This window comes from Antrostomus carolinensis, unplaced genomic scaffold, assembly GCF_000700745.2.
Source record: "Antrostomus carolinensis isolate BGI_N321 unplaced genomic scaffold, ASM70074v2 scaffold4290, whole genome shotgun sequence".
Taxonomy (NCBI): Eukaryota; Metazoa; Chordata; class Aves; order Caprimulgiformes; family Caprimulgidae; genus Antrostomus; species Antrostomus carolinensis.
The window spans coordinates 30266-43863 of record NW_010286287.1 but is presented as its reverse complement, the minus strand read 5'-3'; the positions used below and the strand labels follow the sequence as shown (position 1 = coordinate 43863).

Sequence of the window (13598 nt, the reverse complement as noted above, 5' to 3'; positions counted from 1 at the left end):
GAAGAGCGTACATGTTTCTTGCACCTCATGATTTGTCCTTCTGCTGAATTGAAGTGTGAACCAAAGCTATCAGTCATGATCTCTGGTGAGTGTGGCAAAACCCTGGCTGACATGCTTTAGACACAGTCAGGGACTTCTTCAAAGGAGACTCAGGCACTTGGTGGCTATTGCAGGCACCTACAGCCAGAGCTCTGCCAGCGGCAATGACAACTCATGCAGCCTGTACTGCAGCACCTGATCCAGACAGTGTGCTCAGACCACACCTAATGATATAAAATGATGTCAGGTGAAGAGGAAACAGCAGTTATTCTCCCCAGCACTTCTCTTAGTATCTGTCTGTGCAATTCAGTTTCAAGTAGAGAGAGACCTGACACAGAAGAATGAATAAATTAGCACTGGAGTCACTTTGCTAATAGGCTGCAGACCTGAGCTCATGTTCAGCCAGCAAAAGGAAGATGGCTATGGGTACTAAATAAAACTAAACCAAGAGTTTGATGAAGTCTCTTTCACTGGTTTTCACACAGTTTCTGTTTCTCTGTTGTCTTGCTCAGGTGTCTCCTGAGAGACCTGACACAGAAGAATGAATAAATTAGCACTGGAGTCACTTTGCTAATAGGCTGCAGACCTGAGCTCATGTTCAGCCAGCAAAAGGAAGATGGCTATGGGTACTAAATAAAACTAAACCAAGAGTTTGATGAAGTCTCTTTCACTGGTTTTCACACAGTTTCTGTTTCTCTGTTGTCTTGCTCAGGTGTCTCCTGCTCAGCATGCTGGTGTCTGGGACCTCCACTCAACACTCCTGCCTTTCCAGGGTAAGTTATCGGACTTGGAGTTAGGACTTCTTCAGTGAGGCAAAACACTTAAACATTAGCCACGATAAAAACACAACTTGGGACTCCTTGTGAATCTAATCAGCGTGTTTCTTCCCCACAAAGAAGCCTGTACATGCATTCTTCATTCTAAATATTCTTATATATATTAATGACATAGATTTCAAACAGAAAATGGTTTCACAAATAAACACAGACTAAGCACAGTTGTACGTATAGTACATGTTCACCTTTGATCACTAATTTAACTGATTTGTATATAAATTATAAACTCTGTGGTTACAGAGATTACTGCTTTTCCCTCCAAAGACAATATTTAATATAATATAAATAATTTAATATAATATAAATAACAAAAGAAATATTTTATTTACTGAAATTTACTTTGAGAACATCTCACTAAAGAGCTGTCCTCGCATGGCTTGGTCTGGTGGAGTTCTGAATTTTTCTTTACATAGAGGGTGGGGGGAGGAAGACCTCTAGCCAAACCTTTATAACATCACTGGCTCAAAGAAAACTAATTTTGTTAACAACAGCAACCTGCAATTATAAAACAGAAAGTACCTGGGTAGCAGAGCAACACAAGTAGTCAGGAGGCAAACTAAGTAAAACACTGGGTCTGTCATATGCTTTTCCATGATCCAATAAGGATTTGATGATGGGTTGTGGATTTTGCAGGTTGCCCCAAAAGCCAGAGTGAAGACAAAATAAAGCAGGATGCTGCCAACTATAACTGCTGTATGTACCCAAGTCTGCAATTCAGAAAAGGAAAGAGATCAGATTTAAGCTGTAAACAGAAAGACCTGTGACACCTGTATGTGTGTACACAAGCATGCACGAACATGTGCACATTCTTCCTCCAAGGACAGCTGCTTAATGTAACAGAGGATAGAGCTGTTCAGATAATATTTCTATTTTTATACAGAACATTCCAGGAAGAATGGAGCCTTCTTCCTGCAGTTCATAGGTAACCCAGCCATTTAATTTTTTTTATTCTACTAAATGCATAGCTTTTGATTCCTTTGTGAAAGATATTTTTTGATCCATTTGCCTTAGATGACCACCTCATCCACTGGCAGCAGAGAAAGCCTTCTCAAGCAAATCGAGATGAGATCTTCACACAACACCACCCTTATATATCTTGCTTGAGACATTGATTAACTGTTCTACATTGGAGTTTTCTGTAATTTTATACCTAAACAGCTATAATAGTTACTATGGAAACAACACGGTCATTGGTCTGACAGCTTGCCAACATTCAAAAATGCCAAATAAAACCCATTTAAGTAACGTTTTCCTATTCTGAGCATGGATACACTCATGCTACCCATATGCTCTCAACAAAGATAGTTTTATCACTGCTGCCATGCTCCCAAAAGAACAATCAAAAGACTGAATCACAACCTGAAATTTCCTCCATTATGAAACAATCCTAAAAAATATTTTTCAAAAAAATGTCAGAGAAAAAGTAAAACCCATAAATCTGTGTCCTGCTACTGTAAACACTATTGTATTTCCTTTAAAATTATGCAAAATAGCCAAGTATTACCCTTGTGAGGGCTGCAAATTTATCCAAGCTAATGCAGATGCTTTAGCTTGTGCAGACTTAATTAATAGCTGGAATAGCATTTCTGTAGCGTATTGGTTCTCTAGTTCTCACACCAAAATATACCTCTGGATTGTTTATCCTGGCTACAGAGCAGATCATCAGTTCCAGGCATTCAACATCAACAGTTCACATTGTTGTCTTTGAGATGCAAGCTTTGGGAGCTAATGAAGGCTCAGTACATCACTGGTTGGTTTCAGCATTTGCAAATCTAAAGTGACATCCCCAAAACCACCATACCCTAACAAGGCAAGATCCTTTCACTATTTACAGATAATTCTGAGACCAAATTTTGTTAATTTTAGTCATATGAGTAATCCTATTGGCTCCAATGACAGGTGCATTAGGAGAGCTCACATGGTCACATGAACAAAACATTTAGGTTTTGTCCCTTTTATGTCTGTTTTGTATATGAAGCTCTTCTGTTTAATTTTAATTAAAGCTGTATACACATGATCTGTTTGGAAACAAAGTACTCACCACAGACTTGCACTCAATGAGAAGGTGAAACAGTATTATGAAGAGCGCTGCTGTGTTTATAGGGTTTCCAAAAGAGAAAATGTCTATGTCTGATCCGTAGTAAGTCTGTAAAGGAAGACAGCGGTCAGCATAATATATTATTTACATATAGTCTTAATACACAAAGTGGCATGAATAGTTTCAATACCATACATATTTGCATGCACACAGTTCAGCCCAGTTCCAATGATGATCCTCTGAGTACACATTTATATATAAGGAAGTAAAATCAAACACTTAATTTTATTCTCTAATTTGCCTGGGTTTTTAGTATGACAAAATGTATAAATGTAATTCCATCACTTACAAAGTAAGGCACAAAAAAGCAAACAAGGCTTTGGTAAAAAGCATCCAGCAAAGTTATCCAGAAAGTTGAAGGCAAGTAAGCCTGCAAGAAAAAAAAGAAGATGATAATGGCACTGAAACAAATTGAGCAAATTACTGTATCCTTAATTAGCATTCATTTGGATTATCTGCAGAAGTAATTCCAATTAGTTTTCCAATGAAGAAATACAATAATAAGAATAAAGAGCTCACTCCACACATATAGCTGTTAGCATATAAATCAACAGTGAGGTCTGGGAACTCTGATCTTACAGCAGTTCCTGCCAAACCTGTTCCTCCTACCAGAGCCTTACCTGAGTACTAAGGAAGGGAGAGAGTTAGAGGGCAGTGAATTACCCTAGTAGCTTACCATCACTGAATGCCAAGTCCCACTTGCTTCTATCTCCACTAGCTTATTTTTGGCTTAAGTGCTTCTGCCTCTTCATTTGTGCTGGTTGACTCCTCTGCGTGGACTGGACTCCCTTGTGAGCTAACTTAACTCACTAGACTGTGAGGAAACAATTCACTTTTCTGCTGGAATAACACATTGCGTTTTTAGTAAGTTAAATCAGCTCCTGGTCAGATCTGACAAGACAACTGAGCTGGCACAAGGAAGGTAGTTTAACTATGTGGGTGAAAACAGGGAATGGGAAGAAAAGAAGGGAGAAGAGGAGAAGGAGCAAGCCTTCCTCACTCAGTGGCAGTGAACTGCTATGACAGCTCAACTGCCTTTTAAACCATAGCTGCATGTGCCCTAGCTCAGATGTATCCCATTTCTTCAGGCACTAAATTGAGACACACAGGTGAGCAGTCTAGTCACCCAGGACTTCCTCTACAATTAGTGGAGAGCGATGGGTTCCTCCAAAAGTCATTCAGGCCTTTCAAGAATTGAACGGCTCTCTGGCAGTGGTGTGGGAAATATATCTTCTTATTTGCCTGTCAGGGAAGTGATTTAAATTACTGAAGATGAATCCAAGTTACTGTCCATTTTTATAGCTTGTACAGAGCTGTGCACTTGTGATGTTATGGTGCAATATTGTGATACTACACCTTTTAAAGCATTTCACTTTCTTCTATATTGCACTTAATTCAAAGCAACTATTTCACTGTGCTTCCAGGCAAGAAAGGAAATTATATACTACTTAACAGCTCCAACCATAGACCAAAGCAATGCTGTGCTGGGCAAAAGATAAAAACTCTGATAAAAGTTAAGGAAGAAAAAAACAAAGGGAAAGAGAAAAACTATTGTGTAATAAAGTAATTCTGATTATGTTGCCTCAAAACCTTCATCTCAGCTCAGATCCCTGTATATATCCTGAAGATAAAAACAAAGGGCGAGATCCTGAGGCCTTGAACATTTACTTAGTCAAAACTCTCTGTGACTGAAAAAGCACAGGCCTGCTCCAGCCAGTCTACAGAGGCTCAGATAGGTACCAAGGGAGTACTTAGTTTTGCAAAAATATAATAAACCAAGCAACATAAAATATTTAAGGGTAAAAAAGTCCACAAACAAAACAAATTGTCCCCTCACTATATATCCTTCTTTCCCTTCTAAACCAGACCTAGACTTCCGCCAGGTTGTTAGAGATGACACTGTACAACTACTACACAACACATTGTAATTCAATTTTTTAACAGTATTTGTTAGCATAGAATAGAACAGAACAGAATAGAATAGAATATTTCAGTTGGAAATGATCATCTAGTCCAACTGCCTGACCAATTAAGGGCTGACCAAGTTAAAGCATGTTTTTAAGGGCATTGCCCAAATGCCTCTTAAACACTGACAGGCTTGGGGTATCGACCACCTCTCTAGGAAGCCAGTTTCAGTATCTGACCACTCTCTTGGTAAAGAAATGCTTCCTGATGTCCAGTCTGTTATTGAAAGGCTATGATCATAAAGAAAATGATCAGTTTTAGGTGACTTATATGTTCAGTGTTTCTTCTCTCTGGGTTACTAGTATCTATTCTGTCTCAGGCTCAGTATGTCACTGCCTTCAATTGTTATAATAAGAATACTATTTTAATTAAGTATTAAATTTAAAAAGATAAAATCATGCTAGAATTCATGCTAAGCAAAGCAGAACCTAGGAAAAAGCTCCTGCTTGCTGCGGCTTTCTGTGCTAAATGTTTGGACAGAATTTAGTTATAGAACAGATTTGATGTATAGTGTTTTCAGATGGGAGAAGAGTGCCACCAACAAATTCCAGAACATACTCATAAGGGGAAAAGAACCCTGAGTAACAGAACTTTCTTGAGGATTATTTGAAGGGAATCTGCTCTGGTTCTTATCCATTCCTCATTACTTTGACAGTTGAGACCTTTATACAACAGTGAAAAAAAAACGTATCTAGTGCCCTTAGCTTTAAAAGTAAGCTCAGATGCTCAAAAGAAACCCATTTTGAGGAAGCATGTTGGCAGCTGAGGCCATGAATGAAGGGAACATGCCGGTAACTATATTTATCTAGTACATTGCTTCAGATGAAGTCCTTAATTTCTCTTATCATCCAAATGTCTGATGCAATGAAGTGTATGGCTGAAAAGAGCCTACAAAAAACTTTTGAAAAAACAGCTTTTATTTGTGCACATACTGCAATGCCTAGATGTTTTTCTAACAGAGAAAGTGGTTTTAAACTTCATATTTGCCTGATGTGAACCACGAAGGAAAAAAGATAGAAATGGCTCAAATGTTGACCATTTCCATTTGCTTCAGGCCAAGCATTCTTTAACCTACCACAGATTTCTGGCTCATCAAGTACAGCTGCGGGAGCTGCATGAGTATCTCCGCAGACACATCTTTGTCCAAGACACCATAAACAATAGGTGGCACTGATGTGAAAAGGAGATTGAAAAGAATCAAGATCCAGTAGTCAGTCATTGATGTGCCTGAAAACCCACAGAAGAACTGGTACCAGAACAGGAGGTTCACGTAGGCCTAAAAAGTCAAAGATGACATGATAAAATGTTACCCGTACACAAGTGTTTTAAAAGCCAGGAGGAAAACAGGCAGATCTTAGGTCTGGTTAGAGTAATCTGTGGAAAATTAAGTATAAATACTGTGGAGTTCATGCCAATCCCACGCTTTGAAATTATATTTGACTAGCACACAGCTTTACATTTCAAAATTGGACACGATTTGTTTAAATAGCCATGCTGCCACCACATTAGTAATGCCCGTTACCCACTGTTTAATCAAATCAGACAATGGCTTTGAGTGGGAAATTCAATACAAGGAATAATAGTCGCTGGTCTCTCCACACATAAATGAAAAACTGAATTGTTTGACATATGTTTTTTTGTGTCTTTTTGAACCCATTCACAATAGAAACTAAAAAAGAATATAAAGCCCCACTAAACCCTACAGCGCTCTCAAATACGCAATCTGTGATTACCCTGGGATGGGACAGCTACATACCACATTCTTGTAGAAGAAGTAAAGCACCATGTTCGTAAGTCTGGTATAACACCAGTGACCATGGACAAGCAGCAGCTTTCTAAGGTGTCTAAACTGAGAGATTGCAAAGTCACTTGCCATCACAGCCTGCAACACATATGAAGGAAATTATGTTATGGCCAAACTGGTAAAGATCAACTTCAGATACTGCCAAGTGAACAACTTACCTACTGTTGAAAATTCTTATTTTATGATTTTTTTATACACAGTGCTTACAGCCTTACCCTCACTCAGATCTCAGCCCCTCCATACAACATTTTACACTAACACACAGAGCGCAACCCAACCGAACACAGGCAGGAACATAGCTGTCTTTATTACTACCACACAACTGCACAGAAATCACTGATGCTTAGCCTGCTTGTTTCCTGGCACAACATGAGTAACAGGGAGTTGGGTGACAGACAGCAAGCTCTGTTGTTTGGAGTCTGAACCCCTGCAGCATTCAGCTTCTGAGTACTCCTGGAAGAGTGCTCTGGCCTGAGCGTGAGATCAGGCTGCAAAATCTTGTCCATGTATGGTTATGGACTGTGGAGCCACTGGGCCTCCAGGGTAAACTCTGAACCAATTTAAAACGGAATGTGATGTCACTTGCAGCTGTCTCTGTGTACACTACCTGCATGCCTTCCTGGCCAGATATTCCCACACCAGTGTCAGCCACCTGGATCATGCTGACATCATTGGCACCATCACCTACAGAGAAAAGAAAAGAGGAAAAATCAAAACTGACTTCTCTTACTTGGAACGGAACCTGGAGGCAGCTTTGCTGGCTATCACATCACCATGGAGATGTCAGGAAAAGACAAATATAGAAGAACACCAGAGAGTTCAGAGAAAAACATTTTTATGGCCAACAGTGCAGCCTATGGAAAACCCTACAGAAAGCAGGATTAGTAAGCAGAAGGCCTGACTAAACTGACCTATGTACTCCACATGGGTATTAGCTGTTCCTTTTGTCAGCATTCAGTTGGTATGCTGGAACAGAAAATATGGGTGTTTTAAATCACAGCCAGTCCTCTCCCCCTCTCCCTCCCAATTTTGGGGGATTGTGATGGAGAATGACAAGGAAAACTCCCTTACTTGCTCCTTTGGACATGTTACATAACACTGTGCATGACTGCTGCTGTTCTTGCTGCCCTAGATTACCTTTAGAATAAGTTTATGGACTAAATTTGCTAGTTAAGAAAACTAACATCATCTTATGCCAGAGACAGCTACAATTCAAAGGATTACCTTCCCTGTAAATTTTGTGACAGCCATTAACAAAAATATAGGAGCGAATGAACTGGCTTCTACTTCTTTTCAGAGAAAAGAAGATATCCACAGGACTTACCTACAGCTAATGTCATTGCCTTTAGCTTATTTCGCACCAGTCTGACCAGGACACTCTTCTGCAGTGGTGTGGCTTGGCAGCAGACTACAGCCCGACATTTTTCTGTGAGTTCCAAGAAAATATTCTGTAGGCTGTCATGAAGGACATGCTCTAAAGTCCTTCCATCAATAACCAGGCCTGCACTGAACCCTGGAGCTTGGGTGGAGGGACTTGCAGAGACATTCCCAAGTTTCTGGCTGGGTTTTTTTTTGGCAGAAGTATTCTTCTGGATGCCTTCTAAAATTCTGCTCATCACCAAGGCACAGGCATCCTAATTAAAGACAAGAGAGGCAACTTATTAAATACTGTTTGTGTTCTGACTCCCTTTTCAATTTATAAAATACATATGGAGAAAAGGTCAAATGCTGACCTTGCATATCATTTCACTTGAATCCAGAAAGGCTCAGACGTGAAGCTGAATAACCCCTTTAAAATCATGAAGGATGCAGTCTGTTAATAAAAGGGCCTGTGATTTAAGGTTGCTCAAGTAGATTGGCTCGGGTATTGTACTAGGGGAAGGGAAAACAACTGAAGCAAATCAGGAAATGTTCACAGACTAGCAGAAAAAACAACCATCAAGGATTCCATAATATAAATACAGCTTTGATAGAAGACTTTTGCTCTCTACAATTCTTTTGTCTGGCATGCAAAGCCAAAATCAGATTACAGGTGAGCTACAATGAATTACTGAAGAACTGGCCTTGTAGAATTCTTCACCTTGTCAGAATCCATATAAGATGCCCAAAAGATTCTTGGTATCAATATATGTAATACGCATGCTATGTACAAGAAAATACATATTCTTAAATCCTCTCATTATTTTACTTTGAAATGCAACAGTTTCAAATCCTGTCTATTTTTTATTTCAAAGCCCAGTTAGAGTGAGGATGAGCACTTCTGCAAGAGGGACTCAGTTCTCACTGTTAAGTAAGACGCTCATTTCCCAGTAGGAAAAAAGGAAGAAAAAAGTGTTAGCAAAAAATCAAATCCCAAGCTTTCCTCAAACACAACTCAACTAAAAATCCTTTATTTTTCACTTTATTTTCCCCACAGTTATCACTTGCCACACAATCTTTTATGGCAGATACAAATTGAATTTCTAAAATAACATATAAGCAGAGAAAAAAAGAAAAACCAAAGGTCTTAGAAAACTCCTCCAGTACTTTAGAGAAATTTAATGTCTCTGCTCTAAAGAGAGACATTTCAACTGTTGGTTTTACCAGTTAACAGTTAGTAATTTCTTTCTTAAGAAACTCCAAATTGATAAAAATCAAGATTTGAAAAATAGCTGGTTATAAGCATCCACAAGAGGACACAATGATCAAATAGGATTAAACTTGCCAGCCAAACCAGAGCATCTTTAATCACTCTTTATCACATGACTCAATTACTGAGTGGTGGGGAGAAGGTAGCTTTTTCTCTGGTAAAATTGTTGGCAGATTAGTATTCTTGAATAGTTTGCAATGTACTTTAATGAGACAATTCTTTGTACATTTATGCAAGACAAGCAGGGATGAGGGAACGTAATACACAAAGCAGCACAAAACTTAATTCAATAGAATTTGCATGACAATAGTTCTAACACTGCTAATATGCTGTGACTCACAGCCATTTGAAATCTCTAATAACATATGAAGCATGTCAACTCTCTAACCTACCACGAAGAAAAATTAACCAGTCTATTGAATTAAAATAATTAATCATCATTCAGGGACTGTATATAAAGAAACAGATGTTACATACATATAAAGATTTTCATATTTTAGCTGCAAGGAAGCAAACTGTCAGTTTTCCAGTATCATCATCTTCCAAGAAATCATGCTGTCTTCGGTCAGTTGGGAAAGCAGAGAACATTTTGGTTTTCTGTACTGCCCAGTGATACAGCCTGACTGAACTTTTCAGCAGAGAGAGAAAAAAAGAATTGAAGAAAAGTATAATTTTCCACTCACCCTACTCTGTGATTTGAGAGAGAAGATTCTGTCATCTGGTTCCAGCAGTTTACAAGCATAGGCAATGTTGACAGCTGTCTCTCTCTTGTCACCTGTCAGCATCCATATTTTTATTCCCGCCTTCCGTAATGCCTGTATGGTGTCTGGAACACCCTCCTGCAGGCGATCTTCAATGCCAGTGGCACCTTAATTTAGACAAGCGGAAGAGTTAGTGCTGCTGCATTTCCAAAACCGAAAAGCTGCAACAGTGACAGAACAAGATGGTCCTCTGTGTGCACCCACATCTCAAAACAGGCACCCTACTGGGACATGCTTGGGAATTCCTCCCTTCCACATCTTTCTGTCCCAGAGCCCATCACATGCAAGATTGTTGACACATACACTCATTACAGCCTCAGGGGCCTTCAACTCTTCACAAGACCCTTTCTTTTCTCATTCTCACAGTTGTTTCATCCCATAGTGGCTGTGAGACAGACTCCCAGGCTTCTCATGACAAATATACTCCACTATTCCCACCCCTTCCTAGCTCAGACTACCGCAAATCTTCTTTCACCTCAATCCTTCCTATCTCAAAGCCCACTCCTCTTCCTTATTCTCAACTCTGCTCCAGGCTGAATTCTCTGTGCCTCTTGTCCCAAGCCCTCACCTTTTCCACAACAAAATCCCATTTCCTTATATCATATTTTTGCACACTGCTGCAAAGACCTGCCATTCATCGTCAGGTTTCTCAATCACTCATTGCTGCAGTGCCTCCTGTCTCAGGTCCTTTCAGTTCATAGCACTGAATTGTTTTGCCCTTCCTCCTGCCTGCACTGCCAACCCTGACATATTCCTCCACAGGGAGGAAACACCTGCTCTAACACACACCACTTAGTGGTTATAGAAAGACTTTCAACAAAAAAATACAGAGACTTCAACAGAGATCCTCTTTTCCGCCGTGCACAGCAGGCAGACTTGTGTCCCTAAAGCAGCTTACAAATCTTCTGTTCTGGTAACAGTGAGGTAATACAACATCAGCATAAAGCAGAACCATCTCTGAAAAGCTGTAGTGCCAGTGATTTACTACAGTACAGGACATTTGCATGGCTTTTTCACAATACAAATGGTACTAAATCATAACCAGGAGACATGGTTTGGCTTGTGGGATTCTCAGGCTAAGAGAGTTTCTCAGAAAAAAACTTCAGCCAGTTGTAGCTAGGTTCATTCTGAAAGACAAACAATAAAAACATTCAAAGCAAAGATTTCCCTCCTAGCATGTTTCTGGTGTGAGACTCTAGCCAGCAATTTGTATATAAAGCACTGCCTGTCATATGGGGATGGATAAGAGCCAAAAGGTCAGGCAAATTTCTGACGCTACAGCAATTTCTTCAGTAAGTCACTGTCAACAGGGTACAGAACTCATGGCCCCCAGTCACCAGGAAGACTAAAACCTCCAGGTCCTTGCTCTGCACTCTGCCTGCATTTTGATGCCAGTCAACAAAAGAGCCTGCCAGGAAGATGCTGGGATCTACCTGATGCAAGCTTCTTTGACAACCACTTTCAGGCACTGAGGGAGGAGAGAAAAATGTCATTTCAACTTGGGCACTCTGTACACTTAACACTCCCCTTCTGAGGTACTTGATCACTCTGTAATACAGCAGAAGCCAATTTCAGTATATATACTGCTGAGATTCAGATCTGCACTTAGAAGTACTGCACATTAGGACTATTCTTTCCAGATTTCCATTCAAATACAGGCCTGAGGCTTTATATATAGCCATATGGATTTCGTACTTGCCTACACAGTGGACTACAAATCACTGCAGTCCTCCGTGATCCTGGCAATACTGAGATGATTTGAATTTTTGCTTGTTGTTCTTTGAGGACAAAGTTTAATTTCACAGTCCTAAAAGAACAGTCAGAGTTACAGCTGCAGCTATACCAGGTAATGCTTATTAAGAAAGCAAAGGAAGGCTCAGTGAAGTAGAATAAGAAGTGCTGTAAGTAGTTCTACTCTGCAGATCACAATATTTGTACACTTCAGGCAGGGGTAACTAAGCTAGCAGAGGTACTGAAAGCAAGCACCTTGGCAGTATGAAGCCATTTACCCTTCTTATTGTCACTCCCATGTAATGTTAGTGCCAACTCATACTGTTTACTGTCCCATCAGAGACACAGGACAAAAAAAGCTGTGGCCTGTAGGACAGCAGGTCTCCACAGCAACTAGACTCCCCTCTGCCAACTCTAGTGCAAAAGGGCACCCATATAGCCCACCATACCTTAAAACTAGAGCAGCCAGCAGCACTGCTCTGGCTTCTCTCCAGAAACTGAAGCCAGTAATCCCAGAATTCCTTTAAGTATCAAGGTTTATGGCATTTGCCCTGAGCAGATGTGGCACAAAATGAAGGAAGTAACAGCTTTCCACACAATAAGATCTTTCTCTTTTCAGCTTCTAGCATGAGCTGCCTTTACCACCACAGTCAGATCTTTGCACTTTGTTTTCCAAATTTTATTTGCTGGGCAGTCCTCTAGAGCTGTTATCCCAGACTGTCTGCAGTTTCTTTTACACATCTACACCAAACTTTTTGATATTGTTTTGGCCTCCACGTTTCTGAATGACCATCAGAGGAATGGTTCCTGCAGAAGCATGCCTGACTTATCATCTCCATGTTATTATAGGAGGACACAGCACAAACATGCCTGCTGTGCCACAAATGCAACAGTGATGGAAAACACGCCCAGAAGTGGGATCCTTGTGAATGTCTGCCCAGGAAGGCCTGTGATTTGTTATTATCATTTCAGATGCTTATTATGATAATTAAAAACTCTATTCAGCACAAAAAAGAAACCAAATAAAATCAGTAAAACTTTACCCTTTACAAGGGATAGAAGAGCACTAGCTGTTTTCGGTGTGTTTTACAACTAGTACAAACTTACCAGCGTGCTTTATGAAAACTCAGGAATGACAATAATTTCTAGGTCTGTAGAAAGCTGTGTGTTACACAAACTTAGGTTAGCACAGCTCTCTGCAGGTAAATTCTAATTATGAACATCATAAGCAGTTTCCTGGGAGTTACAGCATTTTCTACCTACCGAGCAAAGTTAGTCCGGTCTCAAGCCGGATGGCAGATTCAAGCAGCAGCTCCTCCCTATTGTCAATACTGGTTTCTGCTAAAAAATGACTATTTAACCACTCTGCATATTCTGCATCACTCATCACCTACAGAGGGAGAGAAAACATATGGCATGATTCTATACTGTGTTTTCAAAGGCACCTCAGCAGTGTCCTCACAGATACTTCTGCTGTCCACATACCGAATCTAAAAGCGCAGCTCCTGGCAGTGCATTATTTACGTGGCCCAATGTGTCCGTGGATTTAGTATGATGTTCATCACACGGATTACTCTGCTGAGCTTCACAAGCCAGGTTACTCACCTGCACCCTGCAGGTTCCTGGAGCTGCCTGACAGATTTCCATTTAGATAGAAGGTAAGCAGGCCAATGAGCATAGTATGTTCTCCCTGCTGCTCTTTAATTGCAGCATGGACAGAGCCACAGAATCACTG

The 13598-nt window shown here is 40.2% G+C and overlaps 1 protein-coding gene across 1 annotated transcript in view; it reads right to left on the bottom strand.

Moving 5' to 3' along the window:
* The window catches only part of LOC104533034 (probable phospholipid-transporting ATPase VD), a 38987-nt gene that overhangs the window by 1890 nt on the left and 23499 nt on the right, over positions 1–13598 (bottom strand). The window contains 9 exon segments of the mRNA XM_010178432.1: positions 1395–1582; positions 2917–3021; positions 3263–3343; positions 6014–6214; positions 6695–6820; positions 7350–7426; positions 8067–8376; positions 10055–10239; positions 13127–13253. Of these exon segments, the coding sequence (XP_010176734.1) occupies positions 1395–1582; positions 2917–3021; positions 3263–3343; positions 6014–6214; positions 6695–6820; positions 7350–7426; positions 8067–8376; positions 10055–10239; positions 13127–13253 (1400 nt within the window).